The 17201-nt window shown below is 56.8% G+C and overlaps 1 protein-coding gene across 1 annotated transcript; it reads right to left on the bottom strand.

Annotated features, from left to right (window-relative positions):
* Nucleotides 1-2278: 2278 nt before the first annotated feature.
* NCF1 (neutrophil cytosolic factor 1) lies at nucleotides 2279-15469 on the bottom strand. The gene is made up of 11 exons (XM_045543169.1): nucleotides 15307-15469; nucleotides 11774-11854; nucleotides 9848-9923; nucleotides 9550-9715; nucleotides 8472-8527; nucleotides 7144-7266; nucleotides 6678-6785; nucleotides 5701-5818; nucleotides 4110-4217; nucleotides 3553-3695; nucleotides 2279-3388 (listed from the first exon to the last, which is right to left on the bottom strand). The coding sequence occupies exons 1-11, from the start codon at nucleotides 15376-15378 to the stop codon at nucleotides 3267-3269; spliced, it is 1173 nt and encodes a 390-aa protein (XP_045399125.1). The 5' UTR covers nucleotides 15379-15469; the 3' UTR covers nucleotides 2279-3266.
* Between the last annotated feature and the right edge of the window lie 1732 nt (nucleotides 15470-17201).

Here is a 17201-nt window from a genome sequence, read left to right as displayed (position 1 = left end):
CTCTCTCACACCTGTGTGTCTGTAATCAGTGCCTAAAATGTGTGTATAAATGAATGAGTATCTATAATGTTTGTATAAATGTATGTGCATTTTTTCCCGAATCATTTGAGGGAAAGTTACATACATCCTTTACCCCTCAGTACTTCAGGGAGTATTTTCTAAGAATTGAGATAATTCTCTTAATGCAGTTACCAGCAGCAGTACATTGAGCACTGATGCAACACTTTCTCTAACTTACTGTTTATTCTCCAGTTTTGAATGTTTACACAATAATGTCCTGTTCCTTTATAAAGGCATTTTTCCCCTGGAGGGTTGACATTTGAAAGAATATATATTTGTGTTTGTAATCTCTATTAGTCACTGGAATTAGTGACCCAGAATTGTGAATACAGGCTGGATGTGGTGCCTTATGCCTATAATCCCAGCACTTTGGGAGGGAGAGGTGGGAGGATTGCTTGAGGCTAGGAATTCGAGACCAGCCTGGACAACACAGCAAGACCCCATCTCTACAAAAAATTTTAAAATTAGGTGGGTGTGGTGGTGCACACCTATAGTCCCAGCTACTCAGGAGGCTGAGGCAGGAGGACTGCTTGAGCCCAAAAGTTCGAAGCTGCAGTGAGCTATGCAGGCCACTGCACTCTAGCCTGGGCAACAGAGTGAGACCCTGTCTCTGAAAAACAAAAAGTGACTACTTTCCACACTGGAGGAATTAATCTGACTAGGGTGCAGGAAGGCTGAGGACCTCGGCCTGACAGCCCACTAGGGAAGCAGTGGAGAAAAAGACTTCAACAAAAATGACGGGCGATTCAGGAGGGAGAGGTCATCTTCCCGGCTGGTGTCACCTGCACTGGTGCCCAGCCCCAGCACCTGTCTCCAGACACAGGGCGAGTGACCCCACCGCAGGCACTTCCTGTCTGAGCAACTGCAGACGCAGTGGGGGGCTCAGAGGCTCACTTCCTGGAGAAGGAGCCCGGGGTGGGCTGGTCTGTGATGGGGCTGGCGGGGGGACCAGCTCCTGGTGCACCTGAACACGCGGCAACACCACACGTCAGAGCTGTGGCCCTACAGTGGGAGAAGACCAGCCCCTCATTTTATAGACAGGCAGCTGAGGCTCAGAGGGGTTGAGTGGCTTGCCCAAGATCACACAGGATTCAAACCCGGGTCCATGTGACTCAGAAGTCCATGTGCTTCACTTCTGAGCAGCCACTGTTCCTGAGATGGAGAGCTCGTAGGTGTCTGTATGCAGCCTCTGCACTTGTCATCATCTGTCATGTGTGGGTGGGGACAGCAGGGCTCAGTCCAGGCTGCCTTCTGTTGGCTGGACCATTCATGGGGCTGGTTCTGCTTTTAAGCAACTCCTAAGGCCCCCCGATTCTTTCTTTACCCTGGAATGTGTGTTGGGACCAGGGTAGCGTGAGGTACGGTGGCCACTGACCAGCACTGTCACTCAGGGGACTGAGCCGAAACTGGAATGGGTGGCGGTGGGTTTGGGTCACCACAATGGGGTGTCTGCAAACAGACACTTACGAGTGGTGTGGTTGGGGAGCGGGGGGGCTGGGGGCTGGATTTGGTGGGCCTCTCAGTTCCCAGGGGCGGGGGTGCACTCCGTCTGTCCCGAGGCCCTGTCTTCACCTCCCAGGATGGGCGGAGGAAGGAGCTGGTCACTCCTCCAACATAGGCCCCGGGGGCTGGGGGTCTGCGGAGGGCCCTGGGGTGGCCCTCACTCAGCCTGGCATGTGTCTGTGTGCTCACCCCCATCCTCTGAGCACCCTCAGCCACCGCACCCACCACGAGGCCTGACCCACAGACCATGAGCCCTGCGGGGTCAGGATAGCGTGCGGGATCCAGTGTGGTTTCGGCATCAGAAACAAACGCCCTGCTCCACCTCCCACGCCTCCATCTTCTTGCTGTGTTGCCTTAAGCAAATCACCTAAACTTTCTGGGCTTTGGGTTTCGTCATCCCTAAAATAACTACCTGGGTTGTTCTCAGAACCTGAGATGATACAACGCGCCCAGCCTGTGCCTGGCCTCGAGAAAATTGTTGGCTGAACAGAGGGCGCGGGGCTTTCCAGAGCCAGCACCTTTGGGCACACACCCCCTTGTCTGTCCCGTCCCTCCCTGCGGGCATGCCTTCCTGGCCGCCACGCCCACCTTGAGCCCTCTCCTGAGCAGGTGACGCGAGCGCACTTTAAGGGAAATAGAAATACAGAAAAAACGTGGGGAAAATATTTGATCAGGACTTCATCTTGGAAAAAAATGAAACTAAAAATTATGAAAATATTTTATACTGGGTTTAATAAAAAAAATTATAAGTGCAACTGAACAAGCAGAGGGGTTGGGATTGTTGGTTCATTTTCCCACGGGTCTAAACAGTGGACTTTTGCAGCAACAAAACTAGTAAAGGGCTCCATGGTTTTCTCAAGGCCTCGCCAATCCCTTGATGGTCAGATTATTCTCTTGGCCGGCATCTGTCCCCTTATCGATTTTCTCTCATCTCTAACGGGACCGCCCTTGCCTGCCCTCACATAGCCACTTTTGCTTAGGAGGGGAACTCGTGGCCTTCATTGCAAGCAGCATCTTTCAAAAGATTTGCAGCTCCACTTTGCACCTTAGTGGCTTTTGCATTTTGGGTTAGACCCACCAGCAAAGACTTCCAGGCCCTGGGCTGGCAGCAACGCTAAGGTAAGCAGTGAGTCTGTTCATGGCCAATGCTTCCTGGTCCAACCGCCTAACTGGGGCAGGGTCTCGGTGAATAATCAGCGGATACCCCCATACCTAAATTACAAAGTTTAGGTACAGCTACAGGGTCACGCCGTGTTATGAGACTGGGCTGGCCCCCTGCACTATGTGCACCATCTTTAGGACTCTTTGGCCAGAGTCCGAGCAGAGGGTTTCTGTCCAGACTCATGGTCTGCAGGGAACCGGAAGTTCCTCTTGCACTTGGTCTTGTGCAAACCTTTTCTTGGCCAAGGCCAGGGCAGCATGCAACCGGACCTCAGCTCTTGCAACTTCCTCTCAGCAGAGTTCACAGCCCCTGTCCTCATTCTAGAAATACCCTAGGGCGGCGCCCAGTCCGCCCTGCGCCTCTGCAGAGCCTCTGTCCACTTCAAGCAACATTTATTGAGGGTGGCGGAGAGCCATGAGGGGCGAGGGCCCCGGGCTGCCCGCCGCATCCAGGCACCAGGCCATATAGTACACGTATATACAGGGACAGGGGCGGGAGGTGGCGGAGCGGCTGGGCGCCATCTGGGGCCTGCGCCCGGGCCTCAGACGGCGGGCGCCAGCTTCCTCTTGGTGCTCTCGCTGCAGCGGGTCAGGATGAGGTCGGCGCTGGGCCGCGGGGGCACAGCCGGCTGCGGCTTCGCGCGCTGGCTCTGCGGCTCCTCCTCTGCGGGCAGACAGCGCGGCCGAGTCAGAGGCCCCGCCCCGGCCCCGGCCCCGGCCCCGGCCCCGCCTCCCTGGCCCCGCCCCGGGCCCGCCTCTCCCCTGGCCCCGCCCCGGGCCCGCTGGCCCCACCCCCCGCGCCGCGCTCACCCAGCGGGCTCCCGGCACCCAGCGGGCTCCCGGCACCCTGCGGGCCCCGCGCCGGGCGGCGCCGCTGCTGCAGGAAGCGGACGCTGTTGCGGCGGTAGGCGTCCTGGCTGAGGCGCTTCCGCGACCGCTGGTGGATGCTGTTCGCGTTGCGGATGGTCGACCTGGCCCAGCGGGACGGCGCGTCGTCAGAGCCGGCCGCGTCCCTGCCCGCCGGGACTCGGAGGGGCACCCCCGGGAGTCCCAAGACTGGCCCGAGGAAGTCCCTTTCGCGACAGTGACCCTGCCTTGCCGTGGAGCCCAGGCCCGTGTCCCACCCCCTCTCCGGCGTTCGGCCGCCCTCCCCGGGAAGCCTCCGGGGCTGCCACCGTCCTCACGACCATCCCCCAGGGCCCCGGGCATCGCGGGAGGGCGCGTCCAGCCACTTGACCCGGTGAGGGTCCTGCCTCCCCGCCCCCGCCAGGCTGGGAGCCCCTGCCCCTTCTCCCCAGCCCCGGCACTGCCCATCTAGGGCCTGGACCGACAGAGCAACCCCCCTCCGCGCCGCCCGGCCCCCAGCCCCAGGGACCCCCGCTCACCTGCGGGGCGGCGCCCCTCGTTTCGTGATCTGGCGTCGGGCCTGGGCCGGGTCCTGCCCCGACTTTTGCAGGTACATGGACGGGAAGTAACCTGTGACGTCTCCTTTCCTGCAACAGAGGCAGCCCTTGAGGGTCGTCTTGGGGGTGGTCAGAGGTGGGGAGGTTCAGGGCTCCCCCTTAACAGTTGGGGTCAAGGCAGGCTGAGAGGTTGCAAAGAAGACCCCGCCCCTGAGGGCCTCAGTTTCCTGCTCTGTGCAACACAGGCCCTCCCAGGTCTCCTGCAGTCTGGGCAGAGGGAGGACACGTCCTCCCAGGGGACATGTTTGCTATGAGACTGTATTTGTCCCTTCCCTCCTAGGGTGACTGCCTTTGTGTCTTAAGAACTTCTGCCCGCCTCCAGGTCACCAAGTTCTTCTGTGCTTTCTTCCAGACGCTTCTTAGTTTGAGGTTTACAGTTGCTAAAACCTGTGGTCCACGGGAAATGAATGTTTGTGTATAGTGTGAGGTAGGGGTCTGGGTTTGCTTTTTGGTTTGTTCCATATGGATATGCAGCTGTTCCAGCACCACTTGAAAATATTTTCCTTTCCATCGTCAATACTATATTTAGGAGGGAAAAAAACCACATTGTATAACACAGACTTCACACAACACGGATGTCACACGGTAAAACTCTTAATTCTTCTTGGCTGGTGGGAAAAATCACAAGAAGATTCAGGGGGAGGGGTATTTATGGTGGCCCAGGCTGGAGGTATGTGTGTGTGGCCACAGCCTCAGGGCAAGCTTGCTGGGGTCACGGGCTGGCCCTGTGACCCAGGGTTCTGAAAACCCCGGCAAGGACCTGGGAGGCCCTGTGGCTGCAGCAAAATGGCCCAGCAAGTCCCTAGATCCTGCTTTCCCAGAACCAGAATAAAATAATTAGTATTCCTACATTCATTGGGAATAAACAGATGTGAATTGCAATGAAAGTTTTAAAAGGGCCGGGCGCGGTGGCTCAGGCCTGTAATCCTAGCACTCTGGGAGGCCGAGGCGGGAGGATCACTTGACCTCAGGAGTTCAAGACCAGTCTGAGCAAGAGCGAGACCCCGTCTCTACTAAAAACAAAAAAAATTAGCCAGGCATGGTGATGTGAGCCTGTAGTCCCAGCTACTCGGGAGGCTGAGGCAGGAGAATCACTTGAGCCCAGGAGTTTGAGGCTGCCATAAGCTAGGCTGACACCACAGCACTCTCCCGAGACTCTGTCTCAAAAAAAAAAAAAAAAAACATCTTAAAGGGAAAAGGAAAGTAATCACTCGTGCAGCGGTTCACCAGTGTTGCCAGAGAAGGAACACTGGGCTGCTCAGGAAGGGATCCTAAGTCACAAAGGAAACATGTACCCATTTGGACAAGGACACTGAGCCCCGCAAGACAGGCAGGGTGGGCTCATCACTCACCTGCTACCAAGACGGAGACAGCCCAGAGAGGGGCAGTGGCTTACCCAGAGTCACACAGTCACACAGCCAAGTCAGCCCAGAGCCCCAGCGGGCCCTGCCCTAGCCAGGGCTGACTCTTGGGTGGGTGCAGTAGCCGGGAGGGTGGGGGGTGGATCTCCTACCTGACGACCCACCAGCCGTCCAGGAGCTTATGAATGACATCGATGGTTTCACCCTCGAGCAGGGACACCTCGTCCTCCTCCACAGCAGTGTAGGCTTTGATGGTGATGTAGGCCTCGCCTGGTCCACAGTGGGGCGCAGGACACAGTGTAAGGGTCTGCTCGTCACCCCTCCTCTCCTCTCTGGGCCTCGGGCTCCCCCAGTTGCTCTGGACCCCCGTGGAGCCCACGGGCCCCTGCTCTGGCTCGCCCCTGCTCCTCCTGCCACCCGCCCCCAGGGCCACACTCTGTACTTCTGCCCACTGCACCCAGGCATGCTGCCCACTCCCATCCACCACCGTCCACACTGGGGGCCACGAGCTCCATAATGACAGAGGCCCGGCCAGGCCCCCACATACGAGAAGTGGCCAGCTGTACAGTAGGTGGGGAAGCACCATCCACGTGGCACCAGAAGCCGCTCAACTCGAGCCAGCTGTTGGCACGTGGGGCTGCAGGCCTTTCCCAGTGTTTAATGAGGAGCCATAAATCCACATCACGTGGTGAAATCTCTCAATTTTAAAATACGGACAACCGATTCTAACTTTTTTTAACCTAATGCAGGCCCCATCCAGCCCTGGGGCTGCCAGTTTTCCCCATCTGGTCAGGGATGACGCCGCCACCTCCAGGCAGCCCTCCTTCCTGAGCCTCAGGCCAGCTCATCACTCAGCTTCCCACTGGAACTGGCCCCATGCTGGGGGCCACCACATGTCCCAGGCTGACCCCCTCCCATCCCCCACCCTCTGCTCCACCTCCTGGTTCTCTGTACTGACCAAGGGCATCACTACCTACCTGGGCCCCCAAGACAAAGGAGATGGGGCTAAGCCCTGACTTCCCCTCTGCCCAGCCAGCAATCAGGCCAGACCCGCAGACAGCCACTCAGTATCCCCGCGCCTCTCTGCCTCTTCCTCCCACACCCCCGCGGCCTTGGAGCGCAGCGGCACCTTCATAGTTGGGCTCCGGATCCTCCGCCTCGTCGGGACTGTCCAGGGGCTCCAAGAAGGACGCCGGGACCCAGCCACGCTTGGCCTTCATCTGGCAGAACCACCAGCCTGTGCCAGGTGTGGGGAGGGGGGGACTGAGGGGCAGGGCCTGGCACCCCCGTCCGCCATCGGGGGTGGTGAGGACACACGGACACAGGCACGCACATCCCGCGCTCAGATTCCAAAGCGAACACGGAAATCACACGCGCCCACACACGGGCTCTCAGAGTTCCCGCTCTGAACCCGCTTCCTATGAGCAGGGCCCCCCAGAGAGGACTCTGCACGGATGTCCACGGCCACCCCACGGCGCACACTCAGAGAGTGGGCGACCCACGGTGTGGGGAGGACATTCAGGACACCTGAAGGAGCCGGGGCCCCCCACCCTTGGGCCGGAGGCTGCCGAGCCCTGGTGCGGCGAGGACCTTACCGCTCTCGCCCTTCTCCACGACCTCCACCACGTCGCCCGTGGCCAGAGCCATCTCGGAGCCCGAGCTCTTCTCGTAGTCGGCGATGGCGCGGTACGTTTGCAGGATGATAGGGCCCGTGATGTCTGGGGCAGAGGGAGGACAGAGGGAGCGGGCACCTCAGGGGCGGGTCCCCCGTGCCAGCCACCAGAACAGGCACTGCCATCCCCGGTCTTTGCCGACCTGCATTTCTGAGAGCCTGGCGTGCTCCGGGCTCCAGCCCCCACTTCAAACACATCCCCGTTCTCATTTGATGAGGTTAGTGAGTGGCCTCGAGTGGCCTTTCCCAGCTTCGATGTGCACCCTGTCCCCTGGGACCCGACCCGGTAGTCTGCAGTGGGACCGAGCCTGCATTCCTCACCAGCACCCCCAGATTCGCTGGTGCGGCTTGCTATGGACCGGATTGTCCCCCAAATCCGTATGCTGAAGCCCCAACCCCCAGCGTCTTAGAACGTGACTGCATTTGGAGACAGGGTCTTGTAAGAGGCAATTCACAGGGAGGGGCCCTAATCCAATGACAGGTGTCCTCAGAAGAGGAGCAAGAGACACCAGGGACGTGCAGGCGGAGAGAGGCCAGACGAGGACAGTCTGCGGGCCAAGGAGAGCGGCCTCAGGGGAAACCAGCCCTGTCGCACTTGGGTGCAGGCTCCAGCCTTAGAACTGTGAGAACTTTCACCTCCGTCCTCCGAACCGCCCAGCCGTGCCCCTGTGTCGCGGCAGCGCTGGCCAGCTATTAGCACGCCGCCGGTCCCTCAGAGCAGCCCAGAGTCCTTGCCTGGGCGTCACCCTGGCTGGCGCAAATCCTGCTGCACCACTCAGTAGCTGGGTGACCCTGGGCAAGAGTCTCAACTCACATCCAGCCTCAGTGTGCCCAGCTGTACAATGGGGTCATGGCACAGCAGCGCCTGTTTCGTGTTGGGCTAGGGATGGTCACGTGAGCTAGTACCATTAACGTTGTGCCTGGCAAGTGCTCCATGCCTTTTAGGTGTTACTATTAACAAGCAATAAAGATTAGGAACGGACATGGCCCTCCATCACCTCGAAAGGCCCCCCCGGCCCCCAAACCTGTTCACTCACTCAGCCACAAAGATGCCCAAGGCTCCTGGGAGCCGTGGTCTGTGCCGGGCTCTGTGGCCACAGAGGTGAGGACTCACTGCCACCTGCAAGGGGCCCCTTTCACTCCCTAGTGACCCCCAAAGACCCAGCCGAGAGCCCTCCCAGCCTGCCCCCACCCCCTGCCCTCTTCCCCGCACCCCAACCCCGGGTTCCCCCGGGGGCCCTGTCCTCTCACCCGCCACGTTACTCTTGCCGTCTTTGGGCATCAGGTACGTCTCCGGCTTCTTCGTCCTGGGGGGGAACAAACGGCCTGGTCAGACAGGCGGCTTCCTGCTGGGGAAGGACAGGCTCTGGGTAGACCTAGAGAAGAACTTCCCAAGAGAAAAAGGAACGAGGGAACAGGGCCACTGCAGAGAGAGGGGAGCGACTGGACTGGCCAAGAGGGGCTTTGGGAGTGACACAGGGGACCTTGCTCCATACCCGAGGGAGGCACAGGAGGAGGACATGACCCAGCCTCCTGCAGACCCCAAGGAGACGGCACCATCTGCAGAAGAGGGTGAGCCCCCTCTGCCTCCCGCCGGCCAACACGATGCCCCCAGCCCGGGAGAGGCTGGCGTTAGCCCGGGGGCCATCTCCTGTCTTCTGGAGCCTCCAGAGAGAGCAGGCGACAGGCAGGGGAGCCGCAGCACGAGCCCACCAATCCCAGGCCCTCCCGGCCGGTGACAGCTGCCCTCCCTTGGACCAGGAGGCACGTTCAAGGGACACTAAGCAATGCCGTCTCTGTCTTGGCGGCCTGGGTGCCTTGGCGAGGGGCAGTCCGGTCCTCCAGGCCTGCCCCCTGAGCTTCAGCGACCAGAGAGGGTCGGACAGGGGGACCTCCCCAGCCCGCCCGGAGCTCACTCAACCTCGGGTGCCTTCCACGCAGGCCGTGGGCACAGGAGACCCGGGGCAGCGACAGAGGCATCGCCCCACGCCCTCCAGGCTGGGCCTCACCACCGGTACAGATGGGGAACCACCTCAGGGAACGGCAGTGACCAGCGGGGCTCCAGGTCCCATGGCCAGGTGGCCACAGGGTCAGGAGGGGAACTTCAGCCCTAGCCCAGAGCGCTCCCCCAGCACCATGAGGCTCGGAAGGGCCCGGGGGGAGACTCGGCAGGTCCCACAGCCAGAGTCGGAATCCTGCCTCCTCTTTCCAGCTGTGTGATCTGGGGCAGGTGGCTGTCCCTCTCTGAGCTTCAGCCCCTTGCCTGTAAAATGGGAAACGTCCGGCCCCCGTTCCCTCCCGTGCCCGGTGCGGGGAGGGGGCCACTCACTGGCTGTCTGTGGGGAGCTTGAGGTCGTCGGGGCGCACCTTGAAGAAGTCCAGGAGGTGGGGGCAGCGGGAGATCTTGGCGGGCAGCCCCATGAGCGTGGCGCAGTACTCAGTGAGCGTGCCCTGGCGGCTCTCCGTGGCCCGCTGCCCGTCAAACCACCTGGGGGCTGGCACCACGGGACTCGTGAACTCAATGACCAGTTCAAGTGGCCGCCAGTGGCCAGAGAGGGGCCCGGCCAGGGGCCGCTAGGAGGGCAGGTGAGGGGACCCAGGACGGGTGACCCAGCCCCACTCCTCACCTGGGAGGTGGGGGATGATCCTGTTCTCTGGTTTGATATCCCCCGCCTCGATGGGGAACATTTCTTTTAGGGTTTTCTAAACATAAAAGGAAAGGACGATGTGAAGGAATATTCGTTATTGCAACATCATAAAAGCACAAAATTGGAAACGAGCTAAATACCTCTCGAATCCCTGCAGCTAGAGACTCGGGTGCAAACTTGATCCCTCCGTCCTTCTCTCCCACCCCACATCCGGATCTCCAGCAAATCCTTTTGGTTCTACGCCCCAAATCTCTCCAGAACCTCACCCCTGCCCGCCACCCACCGCCACCCCAGCCCCAAGCCTGGATTATGACAATGACCTCCGTATGCCTCTCCCACTCCCACCCTGTCCGTCCTCAGTCCAGCTGCCAGAGGGATCCTCTTAAAACCCAAGTTGGATCCCGCCCCTCCTCTGCTCAGCGCCCACCTGGTTCCCAGCTCACTCAGAGGGGACGTCAGTGGCCTCGGTTGGTCCACAAGGCCCCACGTGACCTGCACGTCACCTGTCCCCCACTTGCTCTCCTCTTCTGTTACCCAGGAACACTCCAAGCCTGCACCTGCCCCAGGGCCTTTGCACTTGCTGTTCCCATTCTTCCCTTCCATATATAAACAGAGCACTCTCTGTCTCTGTCTACCTCTGTCTCTCTTTCTCTCCCTCTCCTCCTTCAGCCCCTCCTCAGAGCACAGCATTGACAGTGGTCCCTCCTGCCACATCCTCCCTGTCCCCAGCCCTGCCCTATTCCGCTCCACAGTTCTCATCACCATTTAGCACACCACGTGAATGACTAACTGTCCCTTTGTTTTCCTGGGTCCTGAGGTCTAGGGGGTGGGGGGATTTGCATCTGCTTTCTGCCCCCCCACGCCCCTCCCCCCGCAGCCCGTCCTGCTCACAGCCGGACACGCCCGGCACATAGGAGGCGCTGGGAATCGGACAACCCGCCAGGTAACAAAGCAGGCTGAGCCTACAACGAAATAACTAGAACCGCCTAAAGAGGGGAGACGGAGTCACACATGTAGCGGCAAGGACAGGTCTCAAAAACTCAGGAACCCAGCGACAGCAATGAGATGGAGAAGGAGGCAAACAGTGCGGGTGCCGTCTGTATGCATCACTGAGCAGCGCTGTGTGCCGCCCTTGGACTCAGCACGGGCGTGGGCGGGGGCGGGGGTCCCCCAGGGCTGGGATCGGGCTTCGGTGGCCCCTGCGTCCACCTGACCCTGTCTCAGACCAGGACCCAGCAGCCGAGCTCTGCACACCACGACGTCCTCGTGGACACCCCAATTCTGTCCAACCAATTGCTGGTGTCGGGACCCTCCCTTCTAGAGCCTATGGGGTTCTTTCACGGGGCCCTCGGTGACCGCAGACACTGACGAGCAAGAGGACCTGCTGTCTGGGGCGTCAGTACGGTTAACGTCCTTCTGGTACTCGAGGGAGCCTGTTCGTGCCAGTGGCCGTGCCTGGCAAGTCCAGGATGAGAGCCTCGTGGCGACCCCGCCAGGCTGCGCCCTGCAGGACAGGGCAGGTCCGCCCCATGAGACCGTCCCTTTGAGTTGGTGTTGAATGGGGACAGAGCTCCTATTTGGCAAGATGACAAATTCTGGAAGCGGACAGCAGGTGACGGTTGCATGAGACTGTTGTGAAAGTGCTAACGCCACTGACTTGTGCACCTAAAGCAGCTAAAAGGGTAAATGTTACGTTACGAATGTTTTACCACAATAAAATATGCTTTAGGTAAAATGTCTTTTTTAAGTTGAAAAAAATGACAAGAGGAGGTGAATTTTGAGAAACCACCTTCCAGGCTGAAACCCCTCCCCGCGTTACCGATGGAGCAGAAGTGACAAGACTGTGCATTAGACCCTTTCTTCTCTTGCCTGTTTGTCCCGCCCTCTCCCATCCTCAGCACTCACGTGGAACTCGTAGATCTCCGTGAAGCGCCGGTAGACCACCTTCTCAGACAGGTCCTGCCACTTCACCAGGAACATGTACACCTGGGGGGAGGCCGGGGCGGGGGACCGCGTTCAGCTTCCAAGGGGGCCTCGCCACGCACCGGGGCTGCCCTCTACGAAGACTGGGGTGAGGGAGATCTTTGGGGCTGCCTGGGCCACAGAGAGGGCACAGCTTTGATGGACCCAGAAGAATCTATCACATTCTAGCGCAAACAACAAATTTAAGGTGGAAAACAGTGAGAACAGTGGTTGTCTCTGGGGCTAGGAGAGGAATGACTGGGGCATGGTGTGTTCTAGAATGATGGTAATGCTCAAAACTCAACAAATGGCCGGGCACGGTGGCTCATGCCTGTGATCCCAGCACTTACGGGAAACTGACAGGAAGATCACTTAAGGCCAGGAGTCTAAGATCAGCCTGGACAACATAGCAAGACCCCGTCTCTAAAAAAAAAAAATTTTAAATAATAGCTGGGCATTGTGAAGGAAGAAAGACAAAAATCTGATAGAAAAATGGGCAAAAGGCATAAACAGTTCAGAGCATGCGCACACACATATGTATGTAACTCAAACATATAAAGCAGTGTTCAACTTGCAATATAAATACAGGATGATTAGGTGTAAAATAGTGAAAACAATCTAACCAGTTGTTTGAATACACAATGGCATATTGGTACAATGGACTATTAAGCAGATGTAAAAAACATAAGAAAGACTCAACGAATTAATTTGAAGGGAACTCTAGGACGTTATAGCCAAATGAAAAAAGCATATACAGTATATCAACTTGTTTATTACGTGTGTGTAGTAAAGAAGAAAAATGTTTTTTAAATTTATACAGATGTCTACTTATTTTTGCAAATGGAAACAGGAAAAAAAATTGGGATAAGACTCCAGGTATATCTTTTTGTTACATTTTCATGTTTGAACACGTGTTCATATTTTACATATTTAAAAATAAAGTTAAATCAACAAAGATTTTTTTAAAACCTCCAAATTGGAAGCAAACAGAAACAAATGAACTTAACTCTACACCAAATCAGTAACATAACCGTATTAAAGAAAAATGGAAAAGAAAGAATCCAAGTAACTTTTAGTTACAGCACTTTTATTACCCTCTGTCTAAAGATAAAAGGACACAAAGAATTGCAAAGAAAAATTTGAACGAATAGGTTAGTAGGTGTACTGTTCGTTATACACCTACTGTGGTATGGGTGCAGTAATTCTGAAACAACTTTATGCGTACTGTAGGGTTAAGCGAAAGAATAAATAGCTTGATCTTGTTGGGAGCAGGGTTCTCACAGTGGAATATCAAATGGTGAAAGGCGAGAGTCATACGAGGATGCAAGCAATGATGCCCTATGGCAATGAGCACACCTTGCTTCCAGACCTTGGGTTCTAATTTCCCTCTCCACTAAAAATCACCAAAAATGGCTGAGTCCAGGGCTGGGCCAGAAAGTGCAAGATAAACCTGGAGCTCATTGTGCCAGAAGTCAGGACAGGCTCAAAGGACGGTGGGTCGTGTCAAAAGGGCAGACAAGCCAGCTTGAAGGAGCTCCCACCGGCCAAATATGGGACAATCCGAGCATCAAAATAAGTAATGATAGGAATGGATTATAACCCATTGAATAAAATAGGAATCTACGCATCCACATTGATATAAGTAAACAAGTAAATAAAGGTAAAGGGAAAACTCTTACAGTAAAATGTTAACTAATAAATGCAGAAGGAATGAGAGAGTTAAAAAATCACTCTCTGGTGATCACTACAGTAATTAGATCTAGGCACGAGTTACCAGGGGCAGGATAGTCCCATAGTTTCAAAGAATATTTCTGGAGTTTGTTGTTAATTGCAAAGGGAAAAATCATAGCTTTACAACAGAGGAACTCGCAAGACACGTCCGTGACCTAGGTGCCAAAGTTAACATCTGCAACACTGGAACAAGTCAGAATTGCCTGTCACCTGACGGGATCCCCCAAGAACAACACAGCATCACCTCCAAGATGTCCCTGCCCCAGAAGTATCGTCTGAATCTAATGAAGAAGCATCCGATAAACCCAAACCAAGGGATATTTCCACAAAGTAACTGGCCGCTCGCTTCAAAATGCCAAGGTGGCAAAAACAAAGAAAAGCTGATTAAGACAGATCCAAATGAAAGAAGGCTAAAGGGTATGACAGCTAATTGATCCCGAATTGGATTCTGGACTTGAAAAGAGTTTTTACTGCAGAGGACAAGTAGGATAACTGGGGAAGTCTGAATAAAGTCTGGGGTTTGGATAATAGTGTTGTATCAATGTATTTCCTGATTTTGACACATGTGCATTGCGGTTATGGAAGAGAATGTCTTTGATTCTAAGAAATACACACCCGCCTAGTATTTAGGGGTAAAGAAACACAACGTCTTCAACTTATTCTCAAATGATTCAGAAAATTTATATTCAGAGAGAGAGAGAAAGAGAAAGAGAAAGAAAGAAAGAAAGAGAAAGTGGTGTGAAGCAATATTGGAGTTACTGGTTCTCTTTGGGCAACTTTCTGTAAATGTAAAATTATTTCAAAAGTAAAAGTTCCAGGCCAGGCAGGTGGATCACGTCTGTAATCCTAGCACTTTGAGAGGCTGAAGAGGAAGGATTGTTTGAACCCAGAAGTTCGAGACCAGCCTGAGCAACATAAGGAGATTCCCCATCTCTACAAAAAATAAAAATAAAAAAATTAGCCTGGCACGGCCTGTAGTCTCAGCTACTCGGGAGGCTGAGACAGGAGGATCACTTGAGCCCAGGAGTTTGAGGTTGCAGCAAGCTATGATGACACCACTGCACTCCAGCCTGGGTGACAGAGCAAGACCCTGTCTCCCCAAAACAAAAAAGTTAGAAAGAAAAAAAGTCTTGGCACATAGCACTGCATGCTCCATACAAGCGCCATACAATTTGCAGTTCCTCCCTGGTCTTCCTCTGGGCTTGGGGACCCCACTGAGGGACTGGCCATGTCTGGGCAGGTATTTCTCCCACCCCCCAAGGCAGGAGGGGCCCCTTTTTTGACCCCTGTGGTGCTGTCACCCTACTGGAGAGGATAAGACTCTAACGTAATGATGCCAGAGGAGGCTGGGGGACAGAGAGCTCCAGCTGCAGGCCTGGGTCCCGAAAGGGCCACTCCCTACGAGCTGAGCTGGTCAGGGAGGGCTCCCCGGAGGATGGGGCAGTGCACCTGAGGGCTGGGCTGCAGGGAGGAGACTCCTGGCTGGGGCTGGGAGGGGGGCGTGCGTGAGGAATGCGGGCCCCGGGAAGGGCGGGGGCAGGCGTGTCCCAGGTCAGCTGTCTCCCAGGCGCGCAGCTCTGGGTGTCAGGGGCCCTCAGCCACTGTGGACCTCGGGGGCGGATCCAGGGCCCAGGACCGGGAGCCACGTGCCCAAGACCCCATCCCCTTCGCCCTCCCGGTCCAGGTGGCCCAGGGGGCTGCGCTGTCCCTTGCTGTGCCCCCTACCCCACCCCCAGGCTACTCACATAGTGCTGGCTGGGGACGAAGCGCTTCTCGAAGCCCAGGAGGGCGATGTGACGGATGAAGGTGTCCCCCATGGCAGGAAGGCGGTGTGACCTGGACTTGTCCCGGCGGGCTCGGGCTGGGCCTTAAATGCGCTGGCAAGAGGAAGTCCTTTTTGTTGCGGTTGCGGGTGGTGAGGGGGAGCAGAAGGGGGCAGGGAGGGCGCAGAAAGGGCTTTACTTCTTCTTTCAGTTCCTGGAGACTCTTCAGGCTCGCCTGGCGTGGACATGAGCGGCCACATGCACACACGTGTGCAAGGACAGCTTGTCCGCGTCCTCCCTGTGGAGGTTCCGCTGGGAACACTTGGGAGTTGCATCCACCTCAGGGCCTTTGCACTGGCTGTCCCCCTTGGCTGTCTTCCCAACGTACCTGTGACTCTCCCCCTCTTTCTCTGCTCAAATGTCACCTCCCTAGAGGCCTGCATTGGTAACTTCACATGAAACAGCAAACCTCATGCCGCCCCGACCGCTTCCCGCGTTATTTTCCCAGGACACGTAGCATCAGTGGTGTGGCACCATTTCGTTCATGTCCCTCCTGACCAGAGCAAGCGCCCCGTGAAAGCGAGGACGTGGCCTGCTGGGTCAAGGGCTCTGGCCCCGGCCCCCAGATCTGTGCGTGGCACACAGTGGGCCCCTCGTGAATGTTTGGATCGTGACAGCGTCATTCACTGAGTGAATGAATGAACGCGGCCGCCACGGCGCCGTGAGTGCTGGCCTCAGGTCACATCCCCGGTGGGCGAGTGTGGCCGAGGGCCCATGGCGGCCGGGACGGACATGGCACAGACTTTGAGTAAGACCTGAGTTCAAATCCTGATCAATGAATCGTTCCTGGTCCAGCTCTGCCAGGAAGAGGATTTGGGACAAAGGGGTGCAGAGAGGGCAGCATGCCTGGGGACAGGTGAGGCCTCTTTCTCCCACTCTCACTAGAGCCTGGGAGGCTCAGAGCTTATACTTTCGTCCAAGGTCATCAGTGGCCCTTGGACTCAGGCTGCAGCCCCCGCCTCCCGGCAGGCCCCGGCTCAAGAAAAATGGGCAGGGCCAGTGTGCGGCCCAGACCTGGGGACGCCAAGATTGGCAAAGGCAGCAGCACCTGGAGCACTCTGACAGCCACGTGTCCCTCCCTAGACTCTGCTGGGGGGGAGGGGGGGGGTCTGGCAGAGGGGGAGCCAGGACGTGCTGTTTCAGGACTGTCAACACGATGGAGTCAATTTCGAGGTTGTTCCTGGTTTTATTATCTAAGAAGTGGCGCAGGGTCCCTTCCATCTGCTCTGGCAGGTTTGCTTGGTAGGCACAGGGACCGTCACCTGCTGTCCCTGCACCCCCCGCCCCCCACCCGGAGTTCTCCAGCCCTGGGTGTGTCCTTCCTCTGGTCATTCTAGCATCTTCCCACACAGAAGGATAGGCAGAGGCAATGGGACACTACTCAGCACGACAACGAAGTGTCACACCACATCGCCGAACCTTCCAGACACGATGTGGGCGGAGAGCGGAAAGACACAGAGCACATGTGCTAGGGGATGAGCGGGTCCCAAGCCCAGAAACTGCAGGGGCCCGTCTGTGGTGGCGGGAGCCGGGTGGCCTGGGTGGGGTGGGCTGGGGCACAGGGAGCAGGAGGTGGCGCAGGGTGTGCGCCCTTCTCAGGAAGGACGCCGGTTCCACAAGTGGCTTCACTTTCTGAAAATCAGCCCAGCCACACACCCGACAGATTTGTGACCAGCCCTCTTTCTGTGGGGGTTTTAAGTTCGACACAAAGTTGAAAACAAAACAAAAAATAGAATCCGAGCGGGTTACCGGACGGCTGGCTTTCCTCAGGTGACCCCGTGGTGGTTGGGAGGGCGGCCCCTGGCAGCACAGCACGC

This window comes from Lemur catta, chromosome 2, assembly GCF_020740605.2.
Source record: "Lemur catta isolate mLemCat1 chromosome 2, mLemCat1.pri, whole genome shotgun sequence".
NCBI classification, from domain to species: domain Eukaryota; kingdom Metazoa; phylum Chordata; class Mammalia; order Primates; family Lemuridae; genus Lemur; species Lemur catta.
This window is presented reverse-complemented; position numbering and strand designations above follow the sequence as displayed.

Coding starts and splice junctions, on each gene's coding strand:
- NCF1 (XM_045543169.1), bottom strand. CDS start 15,378: ATGGGGGACACCTTCATCCGTCACATCGCCCTCCTGGGCTTCGAGAAG. Junction 3,696..4,109: donor CGAGGGGCGCCGCCCCGCAG/GTGAGCGGGGGT, acceptor CCGCTGGGCCAG/GTCGACCATCCGCAACGCGA. Junction 3,389..3,552: donor GGGTGCCGGGAGCCCGCTGG/GTGCCGGGAGCC, acceptor GTCTGCCCGCAG/AGGAGGAGCCGCAGAGCCAG.